The 25,159-nt window shown below is 42.8% G+C and overlaps 1 protein-coding gene across 1 annotated transcript; it reads right to left on the reverse strand.

Annotated features, from left to right (window-relative positions):
• Nucleotides 1-1,289: 1,289 nt before the first annotated feature.
• On the reverse strand, nt 1,290-5,495 carry LOC147423020 (sphinganine C4-monooxygenase 1-like). Its single transcript, XM_086501718.1, has 2 exons — nt 4,970-5,495; nt 1,290-2,322 (listed from the first exon to the last, which is right to left on the reverse strand). The coding sequence occupies exons 1-2, from the start codon at nt 5,198-5,200 to the stop codon at nt 1,780-1,782; spliced, it is 774 nt and encodes a 257-aa protein (XP_086357844.1). The 5' UTR covers nt 5,201-5,495; the 3' UTR covers nt 1,290-1,779.
• Nucleotides 5,496-25,159: the final 19,664 nt, after the last annotated feature.

The raw sequence follows: 25,159 nt of genomic DNA on the forward strand, positions 1-25,159 counted from the left end.
AATCATCTTCTGATTGCATAGCCTACTCCACTTGCAACTTATCATCCATTTGCAAAGCTTCTTGGAAGCAAGATGGTTCTATGTACTCGATCATCATGACATAATCCAAACCTAGTTGGAACCACTCAAGCGGATGTAAGACTCTACTAGGACGTCTCAAACCATGATTGCTACTCTCTCTAGAGTGTTGTTAGTGGAAGGATCCCCACTAGATTTCCGAGTTCTTATCAAATTTAAGGCAATATTCTCAAATGCGACTCTCCTATAAATCACTTCAACAGACTCCTTATGCATCTTCGACTCATTGAAGATCGCATTTGAACTGCGAATAATTTTATGAGATTGCAGGTGGCAGAGATGATAGCCCATCCCTCCATCTGCATCATATCAAAAAAAGATAGACTTTGTGGATCAAGCTTCTGTTTAAGATCCTTTGGCACATGAGCATATGCCTTACAACCACATACACGAAAATGATGACCACAAATCCTATGTAATCTTATAATGTAATGTCATACTAGGTGATATGTTGATGATTCTGGGTGGCAAAGACAATAGCCCATCCCTCCATTTGCATCATATCAAACAAAGATGACTTTGGATCAAGCTTCTTTCTAAGATCCTTTGGCACATGAGCATATGCCTTGCAACCAAAGATAACTTTTGATCATGCTCTCGGAAAGATTTTGCATCTCTACGAGATAGATGCCCATCGCAAAGCCCTCATTTCTTTTCACAATCACATTGATGGAGTTTAGTTTCACATTGGTAGACAGGACATCCCCATGGATCATCACATTGGAAGTAAAACATGATTCACAAGGAAAGGACACTCGAGGTCCTTTTCAGGCCGTCAACAGTCAACCTGATCACCACCATCATGTGGATAATCAGCTGCATAAAACTGTAAATTGACGCACTTCATTAGAGCAGCAGGAATTTTATCCTGCCCTTGAATGCAGAGCCTGTTTAAAAATAGCTCCTCCCCCATAAGATAAGTTGCATAGCCTGTGACAGCAGCAGAAAAAGATTACACTACAATCAACACATCTCTCACAAGGAAGATCTTGGCCCTGTTACAATGGAGGTCTGATCTTAGCTTCTGCCAAAAGAAGAACTTGCCTCTGTTACAACAGAACATATTTCTGGAATACAACTGGGAAACTAATGCAATGTACTTGAATCATCTTCACAAACCAGAGAAACATGCGTAAATGAGTAAGGCTTGCCAATTTAAAAAATCCAGACGTTCCCTGTCACAAGATTGGATATTTGAAGTAGAAGACACATAATTTACGGCCATCAGTCAGCTCTCATCAAATTTCATTGAAGTGTAAGAATACAAGACAAAAAGATGTCAACAAGATTTACTGCCATAGACACCTCTCATCAAAATGAAAGCAATTATGGACTTCCACTATTGACAGCTGGTATGCATGCAAAGTACATTGTGCTAGGGCACCATGGCACCCATATCCATTATAATATAGATACAAACAGAGCCGTTGGGATGAAAGCATTAAAAGGCTCCTTGGGACAAGAGCCAAAGCAAATACAATTCATGAACCCATTACGAACCCATCTTTTTCTGTGTGCAATACAAAAGAATAAATTCTATGCCTGGCCTTTAAGAAGGATGGTCCTTCATTCCTTTGAGGTCAGTCAGCAGTCAAGGTTCATCTGTAGTGTTTCTTCAAAGTGAAACCATTCACGTGCTGCATTGGACCAAAGATCCAAGCTTCCACTGAAGTTTCTGCTTGCTTGTGTGCTCGACTTGAATCATTCGTTGATAGGTCTAGCCTCAAACCCACCGTCAGCACGATTTTGCAGTTTGTAGGGCATGTAAGTGCCAAGAAGTTTGTCCCATACAACAAAAAATGGCTGCGAGAAGTTGTACTTTGCCCCATAAAGCTGGTGATGGATGTCATGGTAAGCTGTGTTGTTCTGAAAGAACATATGGAATGGATTACCAGGGAGCCAGAGTCCGCAATGATCATCCACTGTCTTTATTGTTGCAAAGGAGAAAAAGAAGACCGACGTCCGGGGCGTCATTCCTGACACAAGAAAAGAGATGGCCCCACCCACAGTATCCAATAACAGCCCTTCAATGGGATGGTTGTAAAGAGCACCAAAAGCATAAGGGACGACCAATTTGTGATGCTGCGAATGGATGTGCCGGTACAGAAACTTGTTGTGGTGCATATAGCGATGCACGAAGTATTGCCAGGTATCCATTACCAGCATTGCCACAAGAAATTGACCCAGCTGAGTTGCTAATGAAGGCTGTGACGCTGTCTTACTTGACTCCTCTGTCCCTGTAACCTGGCCAGTCAACAAATAAATCAACGAATCAGACCAAGTAGCTTTAATGCAGCTGCATTGTGTCCGAACACAAAGGTCATAAGCTGTTACAAATGATAGTCAGAAACTTCTTGACACTGCTACATTTTTTAACTTTGGTAAGCTGGGTTACCATTGCTTAGTCCAAGTGACATTATTGTATTTTAATCTTGTAGTAAGTTGGATTTTTGTGCATCAAGTAACACGAAGCTTTTTTGAGTTTACAGTATGATTTGCATTGGTAGAGCTCGGCACAGTCAGCACACTTGCCATAATAGAGATCGGTATTTCAGCTGTTCCTGGAGTGATATTGGCTTTTCTTACACAGCCATTACAAGTGAGTTTCCTGTGGGCTTAGCCATTCAGAAAAAACTGGATTTGAAGCCGAATCGAAAAATTCACAACAAACTTTCTCCAGATCACAAAACCTGTTGGTGGTTTCCAGATAACTAAGAAAGCTATTAATAGAAAATGACTTCAAACAGGCAATCACCTTCCAAAACACCTCGACTTTGGAAAAAAGCATTCAAGAGGCACTCTCTAACATCCCCAGAAAAGCTGGAGGAGCCCCAAAATACTTGAGAGGATTGACGTTAGGAAATAAATTATGGGCCAACAAACAGACAAGAAGTGCACACATACAAGAGCCACTTCGATCTGTTTTGCAAAGAGGATCGACACCATGCAAGGGCTAAAAATATGCTGCAAAAAAACAGTAAAGGGCTAAAGATATGCTGCAAGAAAACAGTACTCCCTCACAAAACTCTCTCCATTACCGGTATTGATCAGACTGCTATACTGAACTTCTACCTAGAAGTAAATTTTACACACAACTTTGATCCAACAATTGGAGGATCCCACATCAATATCAAATGAGAGCCACCTGGGAATGACAATTTGTTCCCCCCACAAAAATGCCAAGAAGGTTGTGATCGTTAACAGTCACAAATTGAAATGGTTGAAGCATTACTATCTAGAATCTTGTTAGGCTTGATTCCGATAACCCTAGCTAGATTCTTTGTAACTGCATACTTGCAATACCAACGGGTCTACCAATTCTACATTTTCTGTATATCAACCATTTTATTTCCATAAACATAGAAGAAAAATCTATTTGGGGAAACAGAGTGTTGGTCTTCGAAAGAACCAACTAGAGCCTAGACATTAATTATTTCAATCAACCTAGAGAAGTCAAGGCAAACTTTTGCTGAGAGGTCAATTTTCAAAAGGCGGCAAGATTACGTCCGCGATGACATCGATTCACCAAAATATTCCCATCAGATGTTCCCAGTTTGTGTATTTTCCACGATGAAGGATCCACATATAGTCCAATCAAGATGATAATTAGCTAGCCTATATTGCCGCAATCAGTTGTTTCAGTTTATGTAGCCCCTAGCCCCTCAAAATGCTACATGTAGACACATGGACCCAATCGAGCTAATGGCCAAAGATTCATCAAACTCTTCTCTCTGTGCTTCTCGGCCACTAAAAACGAGAGAAAGGTAGGCTACCCTATATTGCCATGTTCCTACAATTTGAAGTCAAAACACAGTTCCCAACTGACATTCCCCCTCTTGATATGCTGTGTTCACGCACACAACTCTATCAAGCTAATGGCCAAACAAAAATCTGCCTCTTTGTTATCATGGCTACAACAGTAACAGACTAGTAACATTACACAAAATATAATCACTCCCACTTCACCCCCATAATACTACAATCTAAGAGACCGATTAACAAGCAAAAACAAACTCTATCAATATTGACATGATTTTCGAATAGTGATGAACTGGTTTCCTTTTGTAATGTATGCCCTCTTGGAACAAAAGAACATAAACCTAGATGAATCCAGGATAAGCCCAGATTCACCTTGAAGGAAAGTGCAAGGTATAGACCCATGGTACCTAGGGGTACCAAGGCACACGACTCCCTGCAAACCTAAGCACTGAGAAACCTGGCTTTCAGAACAAAATCCATGAAACTCAATTAAAGATTCCTGCATAAAAAAGACTAGGCCTAACGTGTACAAGAAAATTCTGGGCGCTAAATATGTGCCATTAATTGAAAAAAAAACATCAAGCTCCAATATGTTTGGAGAATCCCTCGGGACACTAGAACAACTCTCATTAAAAAGCCAGTATATACCTCATGGCTTGCGACAAGAAATACGAGAGAAAGTAACATCCAGAGATGAATAAGAAACAACACACAGAAAGTTAATGAAATATGGAGGCCTCTTAATTGCAATATATATGCCTCATGACTGGCGACTAGAAATACCAGGAAAAAGAAACAAAAAGCAGTAAGTTAATGAATTATTGGGGGCGGGGCTCTTAATTGAATCAAGCTCCATGGTTTTGAATCGAAGTCTGGCCCAAACGAATTCTCCATGGCTTACGAGAAGAAATGGCAGAAAGGGAAAAATCCATGATAAAACTTCCGCGAATGTTGTTGTGCAATCAACTACTAGCTCTAAAAACAATAACTGTATATTCATTGGCTTGCATGAGAGAGTGCGCGTTCCCATCATTCTGTACGATGCCTTGTTTTGGCATGTGCATGGCTTGAAATTGCATGATAAAGTGCCCATTGAACTAAAAATCAAACGATCAAATGAAGAGGCTCTCACCGTGAATAGAATAATTGCGACAAACGCCTGAAGACCTTGCTGCAGAAGAACTCCCTTGGCAACGGAGGAAGGGGGGACGAGGTTGCGCATCTCCTCCTCTTTTCTGGAGTGCATGCGATAGCGATCCATGGGTTCCAGGAAATGGTAAAGCCCGGAGTAAAGCCAGTAGACGATGATGGGCGCAAAGGTGCCCATCATTTCATCGCTGACGAAGCCCTCCCAAAACACCATAACTGGGCGCAAAAACCTGCGGGAAGAGATGCGTCGGCCTTCGTTTTGGGAAGAAACTAGGGTTACGGAAGAGGGGTAAGGTAAGAGCGGGCCTCTCTGTGTGTAGATGCTAAAGAGAGCTCGAGGGAAGAAAGGCGGTTATATCAAAGAGGATAGAGAGGAGACACAGGCATTTTGGAGATGGAAGGCGGCTTTGACCGGCAATTGCCTGCGCTGGGTTTTTTGTGACATACGATGTGCCGTAGAATACCACTCACAGCAACGCATACAATGGGGATACGGTGAAGCAGCTGTCTCCTTCCACGTCCCCTTTTTAACGGTTATCCTTTTGCCATCCCCATGCTTTTCTGCTACGTGTCCCTTGATTCATTTGCCTCCGGCGACATAAGCTATTTATAAGCTATTTATGAAGAATGCGTCAGAAAGTTGAAACTTGAGCGGACTTCAACCAAAGTTTTCTTTGATCTTTCTTGGGTTCGAACTTCTAGAACCTATACCTCACAAGTCACAACCTAGCCTACCTAGTTGTGACTCATTGTTGGGTTTGTGAAGGTCCAAGCTCGATTTTTTTTTTTTTAGGGAACAATGCTAGATAAAAAGGAAAAGTACAAAAGCCCCTAAGGTAGGACAGGGGCTATCGTGGCCATGAGAGGAGTGGCCAAAGAAAATAGGGATCATCAAAGAGAGTTACAAGCGTAAAAATACTTGACAATGGCTTGTAGTTTCCAAGATTCATAAAAGGACGTAATGACATGCCTCCATCTTTGCCACCTCGAGCATTTTTGCATTAGCTTGACATCAATTGCCGCTAAAGCAGTAACCAGACTTGCAAACTCTGATATGACACCCTAAAACTCTGAGCTAGGGGAATAGTAGAAGAAGAGAAGGGGAGTGCAAAAACTGCCTTGTTTCTTTCTAGCCAGATGTGCTACAGGAAGGCCCCTCTGAGATAGGTCCAGAGTGGGACATCAATGAAGATACATCCTCCCAATAGAATAGCTCTCCAGGTAAGCTTGGATGGGTCTAAAGTACAGGTTTTAAGGAGTTCACCTTTGAAGAAGATATTGTGTTTGCAATTGATGAACAAATGCGACAAAGTCTCTTCATAAACCTTGCATCTTTTGCGAATACCATCAGAAATCCCAATTTGTTTTGCTTTTACTCCTGTCCAAAGACCTTGATGCAAAATGAGCCACATCAAACACCTCTGCTTTATGGACAGAGGGTAAGCATATATACACTAAAATCTGTAAGATGATTGTTTCCCATTCCAAGCTGTTCTCCACTATTTGTTAAGCTTGTCCACCAAAGTAGGGTCCACTAGACCAGTTGCTCCTTTGTAAGCATAAATGCTAGTGCATACTTTGAGAAGGGAAGGAGGATAGCCTTTAAAGCACACATGCATATGCACAAGTATGGTATGCAACTCAGCACAACCTTGAGAGATTGGAAATTGCTGTAGCAGGTGATCTTTAGAAAGCCACCCCCCATCTTTGTATATATCCTTCGAGCTTCTTAGCCCTACTTTAAAATACTTATGTGCCCTTTTGGACAACTGCCAATTATTGGCTTTAGACATCCAACCAAACTAGATAGAGTCCAGCAACCAAAAGGAGATAGTGTCTGACTGAAATTTTGGAGGAGACCAACTATATTTCCTAGCGTTCCATGCTTTCCAAAACCTGCAAACAAGTTCGGAACCCTTTGGGGTATAGTTAGCATTAGAAATCAACAAGTCTTCCAAAGAAAGGCTAGTCCAAGCTTTGATATCCTTGAGATGGAATTGTTGAATGTTTCTCCAGATCAAAATTGCCCAAAAGTCCGAGGAAGAGACAACCCTCAGTATTCGTTTTCTTGCCACTTTATTGAAAAGGTGTTGGATGCTGAGGATGCCCAGCCCTCCAACCTCTTTATCTCTACAACAGACTTGCCAAGCTACCTTGGTTATATTATTGATATGCTCAGAACTACCCCACATAAATCTTCTAGCCAAAGTGAAGACCTTATTGAGCTAAAATTGAGAAGGCATCCAACAAGACAAGAAATAGACAAGTGAAGACAAAAAATAACGATTCAAAACAAAAACTCTTGTAGATAAGTTGGAATGATGGTTATGCCATAAAAATAACTTCTCCCTAAACTTGTACAACACCCATGCCCATCTTTGATTGAAGAAAACCTTAAACCCCATAGGGATCCCCAAGAGTCTGAATACTTGACCTTCCACAATATGCTTACATCTAGATTGGGTAACAATACTTGGGCAGCTCCCTTTAAAGTCCTTGAAACCTGTTTTTGCATGGTTCATAATAGAGCCACTTGCCAAACAGAATAGGTTTAAGCATTCCCAAAACCTCTCAACAGATTTCTTATTATTCCTGGCCAGTGCATTGGTATCATCTGCAAACTGTTAGAGATAGAGTTGATCAACAGCTCCTTCAATATTAATTTCCTACAAGAGTCTTTGTTGGAGGAATTTCTTAACTAATCAACCCAATGCATCATATGAGATAGCATATAACAGTGGAGACATAGGACAACCATGTCTGATGAAGAGGAAAAGCATCAGCCCAGGTACCATTATTAGGAATTCTAACATTAGCATTCCCAAACAGTAAGTGCACAAATTTGATGAACCCTCTGCCCAATCCTATGTCATGCAAGCTCTGAAGAATAAACTCCCAGTCAATTGTGTCATATGCTTTGTCAAAATCAATTTCAAAGAAAGTGAAGTCTTGGTTTGATTCTTTAGCATACTCCATCCCTTCCCATAAAGTGATGACTCTAAGATGAACATTCCTTTAATGAACCCTTTTTGCTCTTTGAGGATGGACTGACCCATAGGGAGTACTTAATCTTCTAGCTAAAGATAGGGAGAAGATCTTACACACAAAAGTCAGACATGTTATGGGCCTCCAGTTAGACAACTCCTCCCTTGAGCCTTTTAATTTAATAACCCTAGCATTAATTGAGGAGGAGAGAGCTCCAAGTGCCAGGTCTTCTTTCCAAACCATCATAAGAAAAGGTGTGAAAAAGTCTTGGTCTAGGGAGTAATTCTTTGGGGACACCATCCAAACCAAGGGATTTGCCATGCTTTAGTTTGTTGGAATTAGGGTTGCAGGAAAACACACACAGCTTGGAGAAGACAAAGGAAGCTCAAGGCACACAATAGAGAGTGTGTTACTTAGTGTGTGATGGAAAGATAGATAGCCCTAGAGTGATGGGCGTATATATAATGCACGGGGGAAAAAAACCTCCTAAGGAGGGAAAAATGCCCCGGCGGTCCTAGCCTATTCACACACATCACTACCACATGTATATGGTAACAAATCCCCCCTGGAGTGATGCGGTGAACGAGAGTTGGCACATGAGTAAAGGGAAGTGCCATGCCCTGAGGACATGATCAGTCCACAAAGGGGAGTAAGCCCAAAGCTTTGCGGAAAGCTTCAAGCTTCTCATGAGACAATGCCTTTGTGAAAAGATCTGCAAGGTTGTCCTGTGTTGGCACATAAGCCAAGCTGATCTCTCCTGCTGAGAGCCTCTCCCTGACATAGTGGTAATGCACCTCAATGTGCTTTGTGTGAGCATGAAAAACTGGGTTCCTCACAACTGCCAATGCGCTCTGGCTGTCAGTGTAGATAGTGTTGGCAGTGTCTTGTCCAACACCCAAATCAGCCATAAGGCGTCTGATCCGTACACACTCAACCGTAGCTGTGAAGACTGCTCTGTACTCAGCCTCACAACTCGAAGTGGCCACAGTAGGTTGCTTCTTAGTCAACCATGAAATACATGAACTGCCAAGCATGAAACAAAAACCACTTGTGCACACTTGCGTGTCATAACAACCAACCCAATCTGAGTCCAAAAAAGCATGTAAATTTGGCGGCAATGATCCCCCCTAGGGATAAAATAAGCCAAGATGTAAAGTTCCACTCAAGTAGTGGAAAATCCCCTTGAGATCCTGCCAATGCTTAGACCCTAGGCTATGCATAAATCTACTGACCTGTGAGACTGCAAACTGAATATCCGGCCTCGTTTTGCATACATAAATGAGGCATCCAACATCAGTTTGGTAAAGAGTGACATCTGCAGGATCACCAGCATCGTGAAGACTCAATTTCAAACTTGTTTCCATGGGAGTGACAATAGGTTTGCAGTCCTCAAGTCCAAACTTACATAGCAATGTCTCTATGTAACTTTTGTGACACAAGGAAATACCACCATCACACTGTTTAAATTGTATGCCCAAGTAATGATGCAATAGTCCCAAATCTTTCATCTTGAAAGTAGCATTCAAATCAGCCTTAAATTCAGCAATATGTCTCTCATTTGCTCCAGTGATCAGCAAATCATGTACATAAAGAACCACAATGAGAAGTACATCACCCTCACGCTTTACATACAATGTGCTTTCTGTTGGATTGTTACGAAAGCCTTGTTTGACCAAATGAGTGTCAACTTTCTCATACCAAGCACGAGGAGATTGCTTCGACCCATACAAAGCCTTCTTACATCTGCACACTTTGTCCTCTTGTCCTTTCTTGACAAAACCGTGAGGCTGCGTTACATAAACTTCCTCAAATATGTCACCATAAAAGAAAGTAGTAACAATGTCTGATTGATGTACATCCCAACTAAAATTAGCTACCAATGCACATAGAAAACGAACAATAGTCATACGAAAAGTGGGAGCAAAAGTTTCTTCATAATCAATGCCTTTTTGCTGTGCATAGCGTTTTGCAACAAGTCGAGCCTTATGGCGATCAACTTCACCATCCGGCTTGCATTTCAAATTGTAAACCCACTTTGTATCAATGGCCTTTTTGCCAGGAGGCAAATCACATAAAATCCATGTGTCATTTTCTATAAGTGCATTATATTCTGATTGCATGGCAGCCATCCAACATTCTGAATTCTGTGCTTCATCAAAAGACAAAGATTCCTCAACATCAAGTAAGCTAGACACATTCAAAGCATAACAATCTGATGCATAAGAGGCATGGCGAGAACCTGAACGAGTACGACTAGACAAAGGTGCATCCAATTTACTTTCACACAAAGTGTGCACCAACCATTTTGGCATACCTCTAGCCTGCTCATTTTCAGCTCTTTCCTCATCAAGTACATCATGTACATCTGCATCAGTAATAGGCTGATCTGTAACATTTTCAGAAACCCTCATAGGCTATACATTTGCCTCATTGGAATTTACGTTCGTACTTCCATCATTGAAAAGAGGCAACAAAGTGTCATAAATGTCCTGTGAGCTTACATTACTATCTCTTGTACATGACAACAAAGGTTGAACAGAATGTTCCAAAAACACAACATCACATGAGACCAAAATACTCTTTGTTTGTGGATGGTACAACCAATAACCTTTGCTTTCAGCACTATAACCAACAAAAATACATTTGACAGCCTTATCATCCATTTTTCTGTGTTGCACTTGTGGCACTAAACCATAAGCCAAACAACCAAAAACACGCATGTGCTCAATACATGGCTTTCTATCATGCCATGCTTCATATGGAGTCATAGACTGCAACGCTTTCGTAGGACACCTGTTGAGTACATAAGTGGCACACATGACAGCCTCAAGCCAAAACGAATGTGGTAAAGCTTGAGTCTTGACCATACATCTTGCCATTTTCGTAAGCGACCTATTTTTCCTCCCAGCAACACCATTTTTCTGAGGTGTACTATACATTGGTGTTTTATCGCACGATTAGCCAAAAATGCATTGAGTTCATGAGACATATGCTCCCCTCCTTGATCGGAACAAAGAGTGTCCATAGTACATTTCGAGACATTTTCAGCCATAGCAAGAAATTGCTTGAAGCACATGAACACTTTGGACTTAGCTTTCAACGGATATACCCATGCATGCCTGGAGTAGTCATCAATGAAAGTCACGAAGTACAAGTAATTTCCCAAGGACGGAGTTTGCATAGGCCCACAAACATCACTATGCACAAGTTGTAATCTGCATGTAGCATGAACTGACCCAACCTTTGGAAACGCTGCATTTTACCCAAAATACAGCCTTCACAAACATGTTTGACAGGTGCTTCAAGAGGCAGCAAAGAAGCAACCACATAAGATTTCTCCAAACGCAACAAACTGGCAAAATTGAGACGCCCAAAACGTGCATGCCACAGTTTTTCATCTAAAATAGCCCTTGAATCTGCAACTGCATTTGCAAAAATTTGGTCCACACTTGTCATACAAAGTGAGCTTATATAGCCCACAACACCAAAGGCCAGATGCAACAATTTCATCACAAAACTGAGATCATGAACTGTACAGCTGTCATCCACAAATTTGACTACAAGTCCAACTCTAGCAAGTGCAGATACAGACAAAAGATTCTTCTTGATCCCAGGTACATAAAGTGCATCAACAAGTGTGAAAGAACTGCCACTTGCAACAATAAGCATAATCTTTCCAACTCCCTGAACTGGATAAGAGGCATTGCTAGCACAAGTGATTGAATTCCCATGAGGGACAGACTTGAGAGAACTGAACAATTCATGATGTGAGGTATTGAGCTTTGTAGCACCACTATCGAAACACCACACATGTGAATCTGTAGCCAATTGACATGCATGCATCATGGACAACAGGATTGTAAGTGCACTCTGCACTAAAAGCCCATTCTGCATCAACATCATCATCACAATCTCCTTTCACTGAAGACTCAACAATGGATGCATTTGTAGTGGAACCACCCTCTTTCTTCTTAGCCTCTTTGGCCTTCAATTTAGGACACTGCTTGATCAAGTGATCATTAGCTTTATAACCATGGAAACGCATCTTCTTTTTGCCCCTATCACCAAAATTTCCAGACGAATTGTTGCCAACAGAAGCATTAGGAACAGGCGATTCTCCACTCGTAGAAGAACCATAAGAAGTGGCTGCATTGCTGTTACACACCCTTTCTTTGAGAAGCAATAAAAGCATGTTCCACCACACGTTGTCTAGTCCTTTTTTTTTCTGGAAAGTGACTCTTGCAACAACAATGTGCCAATGTATCAAACTTGACAACTTCAGTTGGGCCATAAGTCTCTAAGTACTAGCAAAAGTCTGGTAAGAATCTCGTAAGGCATCAAGAACAGTGTGCACAAGGGAACTGTCTGAAATGACTTCATCTGCAAAAATAAGTTTCTCATTGATATCCTTTGACATCAGCAAGGAAAGTTTCCATATCATCTTCCTCATGCATAATCTTCGACTCCAGCTCTTTACGCAGCAATGCAAATATCCCAAGCCTATTTTGCATATTTCACTGATGAATGTGAGGAGTAATGGTGCGCTTTACAGACAAAACAATCAATGCATGAGCTTGCATATCCTTTACATCCCAACGAGCTTGTTCTGCCGTAGGCAAAACAACTCTAACAGCAGCAAGACTTGTCACATCCTCAACATCGCCTACATCCTTAGAACCAGGACGTACATCAATGCCCTGCACAATATTCCAGACGCCCTTTGACACAAGAACATGTTGGATCATGTAAGCCCACATAGGGTAATTGTCCCCATCCAATCTATCCTCAGCAGCAAACATCTTGAACACATCTGTGTTGTTGTCAGCCATGGAAAATGCCTGCACCTGATGTGAAAACTACCCGAAATGAGGAGAAACTGAGTGAGACCAGCACGTGCGATATAGCACAACCCGCAGTAGAGTGTATGGGACATGTTATGCACTATTTGGTACTAACAAATTTTTTGCACAAAATGACAAAATTGCATGTGCAGACCTGGCTGTAGTGGAAACGGAGGCCGAAATGAGTCTGAATAAAAAATCTGAGCAGACTAAGCTCTACGAGCTAACCCAAAAATTTTGTCGACATGCGAACGCTCGCCAAAGCTCATTGAAATCGGAGAAAGTGAGCAGGCATGTGCTAGAGCAGTTGGCGACTAAGCCCGGGAGGACGCAACTTGCTCCGATACCAATTGCTGGAATTAGGGTTGCAGAAAAACACACACAGCTTGGAGAAGACGAAGGAAGCTCAAGGCACACAATAGAGAGTGTGTTACTTAGTGTGTAATGGAAAGATAGATAGCCCTAGAGTGATGGGCGTATATATAATGCACGGGGGAAAAAACCTCCTAAGGGTGAAAAAAATGCCCCGGCGGTCCTAGTGTGTTCACACACATCACTACCACATGTATATGGTAACATAGTTTTCCAATTGTTTCTCTTAATTCTCCCTCTGTTTTAGCAACCTTAGGAGGCACAAATTTTTTCCTCATAGAGGGAATCTTTGCTCTAGCATTGGTTATCTCCTTATTTCTCAAAGGGGGTTAAAAATATCATTGGAAAAAAAAGCCTAGCAATTTCAACATTCTCTTTGTGAGATTTGACTGGAATACCATCCTTATTAAGTAACATAGGAATAAAATTTTGCACATTTTTCTAAAAAGAGAAAAAATATGTCTTTCGAGCCTAGAGCTGTTTGGTCCAAGCAAGGGCACCGTGGGCTTCAAGGAGATCCTCCTTTCTCACGTCATCTTTTAAGGAAATTAGCTCAAGGGAGGGGAAGTCAGCCAGGGTAGCCTCAAGCAAATAAATTTGCTTGCTAATCATCATTCTTCTATGTGATCAAATCTCTTTAGCCTTTTTTTAATAAATCGAGTCAAGGCAAACTGAGTTTGCTTAACGACAGAATCCCAAGCAGCAAAAGCATTAACATGCTTAGAAAATGAAGACTCAAAAATGCTTTTTACTTTGTCTTGACCAGAAGGGAGCTTAAACAAAGAACTATCCAAGTGATGCCAACCAGCTCTAAATTAATGTTCCCATTTATGCAACTCAAATAAAACAGGCTTATGCAACTCAAATAAAGCAGGCTTATGATCAGAAAGCAATAGAGAGAAATTAGACTTGCAAGTCACCATCCAATGCTCCTGTACCAGATCCACTGTCATGTAAATTCTGTCCAACCTACTGATCTATAGCAATATCCCGTTTGGTTGTTGGACCAAGTAAAGCTAGTTGACCATGAGACATCCATTAATGTATGCTTGTCATACAATTCCTCCCAAGAGGATTTCTCATTACCTTGTATAACTTGTCCCAAAGATTTCGATTTGTCTTTTAAAGAGGTGACTATGTTAAAGGCCCCTATTAACATAAGAGTGTTAGAGAGAAAATTTATGACCAGGTGATTCCTCTTTTAGAGAGAAGGAGTTAGGAGCATAAACACAAACCAAAGTGTAGTTGAAAAGTGCTCTGTGAGTGCGCGTGTGCGCGGATCCGTGCGTGCGTGTGTAGTGGAGTGCATGCGGGGAAGGGGAAGAGCACAAGCCGATGTGGGTGGAGTAGCCTCAGGAAGAAGTGAGAGTGAGGTGCTCCTTATTCTTTCTATATGAAGACTAAGGGTATGTACACATGCGGGCGGGCGGACACTAGACGTCCGGCCCGGGCAAAAGGCGGAGCGCGTTTACCCCAACAATATCCCACTTAAAGGCGATGCACCGATAAGTGAGGCCTACTAGCTAAACTACTAGTATGTACAAGAAACTAGGTGAGAGACTCTCTCAACCTATGCCCATTGGCTCACTCTATCGATCTACACGCAGGCTCTGGTGGTAAGCTAGTGTGCGTACCCATGCTAGAGCCTGCATGTAAATCTCGCAGACTACTCTGTATGGTCTACAAAGCTCCACGAAGCATCATGCTAGTGTCAATCACCGTAAGATTGACTATCCCTACAGCAAATGCTCCCACTCTAGCTGCTAGATCGGGCCTCGACACTAACAAGTCGAACATGAGACGCCCAAACAGTGACAAACCTGGTTGTACTTGCCTCCTCTATGCTAGCTACAATCACTGCATCATCAAGACTACCCATCGCGTATGGATGTGTCAACACCAACACTGGAAAACCTACGTCCCTATCATCCATAAGCAAAATTGTGCATCTTGGTACCAACTCATCAGCCTCTAACATGAACATGTCAAAAAACTCCATATCTATAAGCTATGTCTCTATCTCTAGGGAGCATATCTGCTTTACATTTGCCTACAAAAAGTCTAACAACACCTCTTGTGTCTCACTAGAGCACTGTCGTTCTATCTCTGTCTCTATAGAGTCCATTGGCACGTCCTGCATAGCTAATGCTCTGTCTCGTGAGCGTGGTGGAGCTCACCCGCAAAAGAGACACGTCTCATCTCTTGCTCAAAGCATGCCAGCAACCAAATCGAGACTACTCCATCTCGAACCTCAGACACATACATAGGATATACCAGGCCAATGCGGGCTCCTATGGCAATCACTAATGAACCGCAATGTATCTGGAAAGACTGCTCTCTAAATAGTATCTGACAACCGAAGTCTGCTAATTGTCTCACTGAGATCAAGCTCTATCTCAACTGAGGAACATAGTGCACATGCCGTAGTGTGTATGATGCACCACTAGGCAAAGACAACAAACGTCTCCTGCACCCTCTATGTCAAACGCCGAACCATCGGCCAAGTGCACAAAGCCAAATCTCCCACTAGAAAATGTGCTAAACCACTCATGACATGGTGTACGTGGAAAACAACATCGCTATCTAGTAACCAATGTGGAGAAAGTGTGCTATCCATAGACAAATCTGCAAGAGGTACACTCGAGGCAAGCATGACATCACCATCACTGGCATAAACTACCACTTGAACTGCCTCTCTAACCTGTGTTGGCACTATGCATACATCTCCACTGTTGCCTCATACGTCTCAAACAACGGCGTCTAATGTGCCCTGTGTGACCGCAATGCCAACAACGCAAGTATCGGCAAGAGCGAGACCGCCGTCTCTCAAAAGTCACCATGGTGGACTCTACACTATCACACATATCTGCAATCATAAGTGAATGGCTAAGAACCAAAGTATGACAAGAAATATGGGAGAAATTTGGCAGAATCTCCCCTGTAAACTGAGCAAACCTCAAGTGAAATCTCAACCACAAACCATGCCAAAAATTAGCAACAAAGTGGGAGGTAATTCAATCACTACACAATGCTCAAAAGCATGATCAATCACATCAAAACTAACGCTCAAATATGCATTAAAAAACTCCACAATCTGCAAGCATAAACTAGGACAAACTGCTCAACTGAGCGTAAAGCGCATAACCATATACGCAAGTAGAGAGCAAACTAGCTCAAAACGCATCCCACAAGAGAAACTACTTGCAAAAATCTACAAAAACCTGTGAAACCTGTGACTGCCTGTACTGTAGCCACACAAGCATACGCAAATCCTCACTCCTGTACTGCCTGTACTGTAGCCACACAAGCATATGCAAATCCTCACTCCTGCGAGAGTGGGTACGAGAACATCAAACCGTGTCCAAACTGACAAAACCTGTCAAAAGTGAGAGTGAACACTCGATCACTTTCAAAATGGGACTAGCTCAACCACTAAACCATCAGAGAGCAAACAGCAAATATGCATAAACCATGGTTAGAAATCCTAGGAAAAATTCAGCAAAGTTTTCCCTAGAAACTAAGTAAAAACTCAAAAATCTCACCAAATACACATGGAAATAGACACTCAGTGTCTCGGTAGAAAACTCCACAAATGAAATGCATAGAGTGCCAAAACCTTGGCAAAGTAGCTCACTCCTGATTAAGTGGCTCAATGGACGTATACCTATTCAAAAACACATGTAAACCTGCGAACCTGCTACATGTGAGCTATGGCTAGCTCAAATTGTATTCGCATAATGCATACATAGCATGAAACTGCACAAAACCGTGCAAAAACTGCTCTCTAGTGCTCCATACAAGCTGTATTGCAACCTGTGAGCAAAGCTGCTGAAAAATTGGCAACTCCTACCTCATCGGTCGGTAAAACTCATCGATAAAAAAAAACATGTCCAAGAGCCGTGTGCGCTCAAGGAAAAACCTGCTCCAAAATGGGTCGTCGGAGCTGAAAATGTTGGTATGTGCCGTCGAAGTTGAAACTGGAGAAAACCGTCGAAGTCGAAAATTTGGGGATGGTTGTCAGAGTCGTCTTCCATCGCAGGCAAAAGCGCCAAAACTATGTTTCTTGTGCTCAAAGTTGAGAAAATGCTTGATGTCGATTTCCACCGCGTTGCATGGAAGTGTGCTAGTCGAATAGCTTCAAATCGGTGTCGAAATTGATGCGTCAAGCGGTCGATGCTCAAAGCTGGTGTTGAGCTGTCTATGCCGAGGTCAGAGAGGAAAGTCACTGAGATGCCGAGAAAACGCCAAAATCGGTGTCGAAACTGATGCCGAGTCGTAGAAAAAACTGTAGCCGGGGAGAAGCCGACATTGGGCCGATGCCGGGTGATGTCCGGGCTTACTCAACCATAAATCGATGTCAAGTCGTAGAAAGTGTGCTCGCCGATGCCGGATTTGAGCTGAGAGGCTATCCACTCTCTCTCTCTCTCTCTCTCTCTCTCTCACTCGCTCGCTCTCTCTCAAGCTCTTTCTCTCACTCTTTCGCTCTCTCAACTCAGATGCTCGCTTTCTTTCACCCGCACTCACTCATTTCCTTGATGAGAGGAACTCTCTCTCTCTCTCTCTCTCTCTCTCTCTCTCTCTCTCTCTCTCTCTCTCTCTCTCTCTCTCTCTCTCATCCTCGGGCATGTGTGTGAGCTAGGGTGTGAGAACCGAAGGGTCGAGGTGTCGAGGTGAGGGGGTGGTTACGGGGTCGAGGAGTCGGGGGAGGGGTGGTCGAGGGCTTTAGTGGGAATAGCCTTTTGCACACATTAGTGTGTGAGTCAAGAGTTTTTTTTTAATAAAAAAGTTTTCACTCTCTGACGAGTTCTGCCACACTGTTGAACTGTCGAAATGGCCTCCTCTGTCGGACTTGACGAGCTGCAGAGGACAATGCGTGTGTGTGTGTGACAAGTTTGCTGACTACACGCTGTCTATGCTTGCCTCCTTTGCTTCCAAGGCTTGCAACTTCAAAATGTCCCAATTCACAGCGTTGCCTGATTGCTACAGCCCGAGTGTAGACAACTTGTGTGTGTGTACACCTTGTTGGGGTGGAAGAGCCCAATGTGCCGCGCCTAAGTGTTGGGTGGTCGGAGATTACCGGGAACTAACGCTGACCATTCATTCTACATAAAAGAATAAGGACTCATAACCCTAACCCTATTGTGTTTGGAGTCCACCCAAACCTGTGTCTCCTCTCTTCTCCATTGCTGCACACACACACGCTCTTGCACACGCTCTTCACACCTTGCTTGGCCGAGGGATACCCGTTACCCCTTTTGCTGGATTACCTGCTCACGACCATGCTCACGACTTGCTGCCCAAGAGTTTCCTCTGTCTGACTGCCTTAATTGGCTCTATCACGGCTTTTGTCGACACTGGCTCTCAATCCCCAATTCCAAGCTCGCTGCTTACACACAGTGTGTGTGTGCTATGGTGACGAACCGCGTACGATCGCTTCTCGACAACACACGAGAGCGACGAAGCTTGGCCATGGCTGCTTGAGCTCGGCGGTAGTGGATCCGGCTTGACGGCGTTGGATCGAAGCTTCTCAGTGAGCACCCGAAGGAGATCGGGCAAGATCTCGGATCTCGGTATACCCGCATTTGCATTCCCTCTTGGAGAAGAGGGCATCTTGAGAGGCTTGAAGGAATCTAGCAGAAATGGAGATCTTTGTACAAGAGATCTGGGAGCTTGAGATCAAAGGCACAGAATTGAAGCAAGGAACAAAGGTTTTGAGCTCGCATGCAGAGTCCGAGAGATTGCGTGTGTCGCGGTGCAGTTGACTTGGAGGCTTGTGAACAAGGCCAAGTGCAAGATGTGTTGTATCGAGCAAGGCATCGAAGCTCAACAGAAGCAAAAGCTTGGCAATGAATCGGGCAGCAAGGAAAGCGGGCATCACACATTTGGTTTTGTGTGGTTGTGTGTGTGCGTGCGCGCGTGCGCGCACGCACGCATACATGCACGCACGCACGCACGTGCGCACACACACACACACACACACATAATGCAAAATCGAGGCAAACTGGTCAGCCGACGCTGACAGTGAGCATTGGCAGTGGGAGTTGAGCACTTGTGTGAAGAAGTAACGAGCAAGGCAATTGGGAGTCGACCAAGCTTGTCAGTCGGGCATGAACCTAAGCAATTGGATAATTTTCAAACCAGCAAATCAAGCAGCTCTTATTAACCTTGGCAGCGCTAGCAAATTGGAATGAGTCCGGTAGAGCAGCAAAGCATGGGAGATTGTGTGTGTGGTGCCCACACACAGACACACACACACACACACACACTAGCTTGCAATTAAGCATCACTGAAAGCCATTGGACATGAGCTTGATAGAGTATGCTCTTAGAGCTTGAAATCGAACACTGAGGTTTTGGCTTGAGGATGTGTACACACACACACACACACACACACACACACACACACACACACACACACACACACACACAAAGATTTTGATAGCAACAGAGAGAACAGAAAGTCAACTTTGATTTTGTTACTACTCTCCTTTGGGTGTGTGCTCATTTGCACACTCTTCTACTGCTCGATGCAATTCAACTCTTTATTTGCTGCTTACACACAACATAATTCCACCAATGGAATTCACCTAGAGAAAAGTCTAGCCAATCATATCATACAAACAACATTTCTAGCCAATCAAATGCAAGATTGGGCATGACGGATGGGAATCTCCCTCATCCCCATTGTTCCGGGACACGAAACAGGCTCGGCCTCCGTCTTGCCTATTCCGGCCCAGAACAGTAGGGGTGAGGGAGATTCCCCACCTCTTTCTATATGAAGAATAAGGGTATGTACACATGTGGGCGAGCAACCGGACACTGGACATTCAGCCCGGGCAAAAGGCGAAGCACCTTTACCCCAACATGCTCTAAGAGAAACTGCAACCCAATGCCCTTTAGAACCATAATGCACATTGGAAATGAATTTTTCATGGTTGAAAGCAATACCCAATACAACTCCACCCTTTCCTGCAGATGATTAGAACTGAACCACTTATGAGACCTACTTATTCTTTGGAGATTGAAGTATAAAGCTTGACATTTGACTTTAACCTCTTGCAGACAAATAAAGTCAGGATGTATCTGCAAGTCAACCATTTTTTAATCCTTATAGCATTAGTTGGGTTTTTAAGACCCTATACAATTCAAAGAAAAGCCTGAGATGGAATGATTCATTTTTTAATATTTTCTAAAGGTTTTATTGAAGATATTGAGGCTCTATTGGGATCAACTGAATTCTCCTTCTAGGGGGAGAGTTTCTTCCTTAGCTTGTGTCATAAGGATGTCTTTAGAGTTAAGAGGTGAGTGAGAAAACTTGTTGACCTTTGCTTTGTCAAATTCTAAGAGCTCCTTAGTAATAACATCCCCAGCAAGGCGTTCACTAGGTTGACTTTTTGATTCAAGGATAGGTGAGATAATATGAGTGGCATTAACAAGTTGTTCCCCTTCCATTGAGTCTTCAGAATCAGATGATTGTCCTCTAGCTTTCTTTAAAGGACTGCCTAGAGGCACCAAAGGAGCTTGAGCTTCTGAAGGATTATTAGACTTTAAAAAAGGAGAGACAACTTCATGATTGTCTCCTTTGCCAGGTTGAGAGGTGGAGGCCTTGTCAACTTCCTCCTTTGCTTTTTCCATTATAGAAGGGTCAAAGACATCATCCAGCAAAGCACCATAGATGTTATTAAAGTTTCCAGGAGGAGGCATGAATCTAGCATTTCCTCTTTTGTTGACCTGCTAAAATCCATGGCTATTATCCTTTGCTTCCTTTCCTTTAGCTACTTCTTTCTGAACCTTGCTAGCCACTTGGGTAATCTTTTATAAGGCGACCCTGCCTAAGATAGTGAAAATAGGCATAAGGAAGGTTCGTATAAACAATTTTCTAGACATGTAGTATCTGCCCAAGTTGATCCTTTAGGGAGATGGTGTCCCTAAGAGGAAGGTAGTATCCATCTCAATGAGAAGTTGGGGGTCCCATTTAGGTTAATCCCATTAGAGAGCTTTTGTCCTAGAACCTTTCCAGCTTGAGCACCAACCTGCTTTAGCCAGGGAAAAAATATTATAGGGAAATTAGGAAAGTCAATTGAGACAGGAACCTTGGAGGGCTTTATCCCCTTAGGATCAAATCCTTTATGCCATTTGAACACAAATAAAGAAGTATTTCTAATGAGCCACTACTCTCTACTAATAACTTGTAAGGCACTGTCAGTGTCATCAAAGAAGAATAAGTAATAGTTGTTAGGGAGGTACTACACCTGAGAGGGGATAGGGTTCCTAGCATCCCATTCTTGGGAGATCCATTGCTTCAGAACTTCTACAAGCGTTCTGATGCCATGACAAAGGCCAATGACCACCCTGTCTTGTAAATGTCTAAACCAGTTGTTCAGCTCCATCGGCCCTACTATCACTTCTCCCTCACCTAGAGAAAACTCATCAGCAAGTGGATTAGGGCTATCATCACATGTATGGTCCTTGTCTCCATCTTGATTAGGAGTGTGACCCTGTTGGGGGCTTATCACAGTGGGCTGAGGGTTATCATTCTCTATTGTGTCCAAATTCTCATTATGCATGTCAATGTTATTCCAAACATTGGAAATGAGAAAAAAATGTCCAATGTCTCGAGGAGATGGAGAGCTTACTTGTGCAGACCTTTGAGGTGGGAAGAGCTGAGATGATATGATATTGAGAGGAGCTCCCTATCTTTCCCCCATCAATAAATGAGGCTCCAAGCGATGGAGATGTTGCATGCTCATCATGTGGTTCAGAACCGGTCTCCATTATTGAAGGGCCTGAGCATAGGACATTGGGCTGCATGGAGGAAGCCTCTGTGAAGGCATTTCCACATAGTGGAAGCCAACCCATGAAAGTACACCTCCATCTACTCATCCAAAGTAACTACTCAAAAGGAAGCTACAAGAAAATACGCATCCGAAAAATTATTCTTGTAGGTCTTCCAAGCAAAGCTTATGTCAACCATAAGCAAGGCACAAAGAGTTGTTTGAAGTCAAAAAGATCTTTAAAGCATGTGCTTATATCAAAAGAGTAGAACATCACTAAATAGAATTTTTCTTTGAAAGACTTTCTTGCCTTGGAGGTTTTGGTAAAGTAGTCCCCAAAGAAAGCTGCATCAAATTGCTAAATAAAGGTCAAAGCCTGTTGGAATTACGGTTGCGAGAAACACACACAGCTTGGAGAAGACGAAGGAAGCTCAAGGCACACAATAGAGAGTGTATTACTTAGTGTGCAATGGAAAGATAGATAGCCCTAGAGTGATGGGCGTATATACAATGCACGGGGGAAAAAACCTCCTAAAGAGGGAAAAAAATGCCCCGACGGTCTTATTGTGTATGGTAACAAATCCCCCCTGGAGTGATGCGGTGAACGAGAGCTAGCACATGAGTAAAGGAAAGTGCCATGCCCTAAGGACATGATCAGTCCACAAAGGGGAGTAAGACCAAAGCTTTGCGGAAGGCTTCAAGCTTCTCACGAGACAATGCCTTTGTGAAAAGATCTGCAAGGTTGTCCTGTGTTGGCACATTAGCCAAGCTGACCTCTCCTGCTGAGAGCCTCTCCCTGACATAGTGGTAAGGCACCTCAATGTGCTTTGTGGGAGCATAAAAAGCTGGGTTCCTCGCAAATGCCAATGCACTCTGACTGTCAGTGTAGATAGTGTTGGCAGTGTCCTGTCCAACACCCAAATCAGCCATAAGGCATCTGAGCCATACACACTAAACCATAGCTGTGAAGACTGCCCTGTACTCAACCTCACAACTAGAAGTGGCCACGGTAGGTTGCTTCTTACTCAACCATGATACACATGAGCTGCCAAGCATGAAACAAAAACCACTTGTGGACACTCGTGTCAAAACAACCAGCTCAATCTGAGTCTGAAAAAGCATGTAAGTTCGGCGGCAATGATCCCACCTTGGGATAAAACAAGCGAAGATGTAAAGTGTCACTAAGGTAGTGGAAAATCCTCTTGATAGCTTGTCAATGCTTAGACCTTGGGCTATGCATAAATCTGCTGACTTGTGAGACTGCAAACTGAATATTTGTCCTCATGTTGCATACATAAATGAGGCATCCAACAGTAGTTTGGTAAAGAGTGACATCTGCAAGATCACCAACATCATGAAGACTCAATTTCAAACCTCTTTCCATGGGAGTGGCATTAGGTTTGCAATCCTCAAGTCCAAACTTACATAGCAATGTCTCTATGTAACTTTCTTGGCACGAGGCAATACCACCATCACACAGCTTAAACTGTATGCCCAAGTAATGATGCAACAACCCCAAATCTCTCATCTTAAAAGTAGCATTCAAATCAGCCTTAAATTCATCAATATGTCTCTCATTTGGTCCAGTGATCAGCAAATCATATACATAAATAACCACAATGAGAAGTACATCACCCTCACGCTTTACATACAATGTGCTTTCTGTTGGATTGTTACGAAAGCCTTGTTTGACCAAATGAGTGTCAGCTTGCTCATACCAAGCATGAGGAGATTGCTTCAACCCATACAAAGCCTTCTTACATCTGCACACTTGTCCTCTTGTCCTTTCTTGACAAAACCGCGAGGCTGCGTTACATAAACTTCCTCAAATATGTCACCATTCAAGAAAGCAGTAACAATGTCAGATTGATGTACATCCCAACCAAAATGAGGTGCCAATGCACATAGAAAACGCACAGTAGTCATCCGACAAGTGGGAGCAAAAGTCTCTTCATAATCTATGCCCTTTTGCTTTGCATAACCCTTCACAACAAGTCTAGGCTTATGGCGATCGATCTCACCATCCGGCTTGCGTTTTAACTTGTAAACCCACTTCGTACCATTGGCCTTTTTGCCAAGAGGCAATCACATAGTCCATTTGTCCTTTTCTATAAGTGCATCACTTTCTGATTGCAGGGCAGCCATCCAATTTTTTGAATTCTGTGCTTCTCAAAAGACAGAGGTTCCTCAACATCATGTAAGCTAGACACAGCCAAAGCATAACAATCTGATGCATAAGATGCATGGCGAGAGCCTGAACGAGTACGATTAGACAAAGGTGCACCCAATTTACTATCACGTAATGTATGCACCAACCATTCTGGCATACCTCTAGCCTGCTCATTTTCAACCCTTTTCTCATCAATTACATCATGTACATCTGCATCAGTAATAGGCTGATCTATAACATTTTTAGAAACCCCCATAGGCTGTACATTTGCCTCATTGGAATTTACATTACCACTGAAAAGAGGCAATGAAATGTCATAAATGTCCTATGAGCTTACATTACTGTCTCCAGTACATGACAGCAAGGGATGAACAGAATCTTCCACAAACACTACATCCCATGAAACCAAAATACGCTTTGTTTGCGGATGATACAACTAATAACCTTTGCTTTCATCACTATAACCAACAAAAATACATTTGATAGCCTTATCATCCAATTTTCTGCGCTGTGTTTGTGGCACCAAAGCATATGCCAAACAACCAAAAACACGCATGTGCTCAATAGAAGGCTTTCTATTATTCCATGCTTCATATGGAGTAATAGACTGCAAAGCTTTTGTAGGACACCTGTTCAGTACATATGTGGCACACATGATGGCCTCAAACCAAATAGAATGCGGCAAAGCTTGACTTTTGACCATACATCGTTCCATTTTCGTAAGCGACCTGTTTTTCCTCTCAGCTACACCATTTTACTAAGGCGTATAAGGCACTGTACATTGGTGTTTTATCCCACAACTAGCCAGAAAGGCATTAAATTCATGAGACATATACTCCCCCCCTCGATTGGAACGGAGGGTGCCCATAGTACATGTCGATACATTTTTAGCCATAGCCAGAAATTGTTTGAAGCACATAAAAACTTCGGACTTCGCTTTAAGCGGAAATACCCATGCATGCCTGGAGTAATCATCAATGAAAGTCACTAAGTAAAGGTAATTGCCCAAGGACAGAGTTTGCATGGGCCCAC

Source organism: Adiantum capillus-veneris, chromosome 26 (assembly GCF_014529385.1).
Source record: "Adiantum capillus-veneris isolate H3 chromosome 26, ASM1452938v2, whole genome shotgun sequence".
NCBI classification, from domain to species: Eukaryota; Viridiplantae; Streptophyta; class Polypodiopsida; order Polypodiales; family Pteridaceae; genus Adiantum; species Adiantum capillus-veneris.

Coding starts and splice junctions, on each gene's coding strand:
- LOC147423020 (XM_086501718.1), bottom strand. CDS start 5,200: ATGGTGTTTTGGGAGGGCTTCGTCAGCGATGAAATGATGGGCACCTTT. Junction 2,323..4,969: donor TCGCAATTATTCTATTCACG/GTGAGAGCCTCT, acceptor TTGACTGGCCAG/GTTACAGGGACAGAGGAGTC.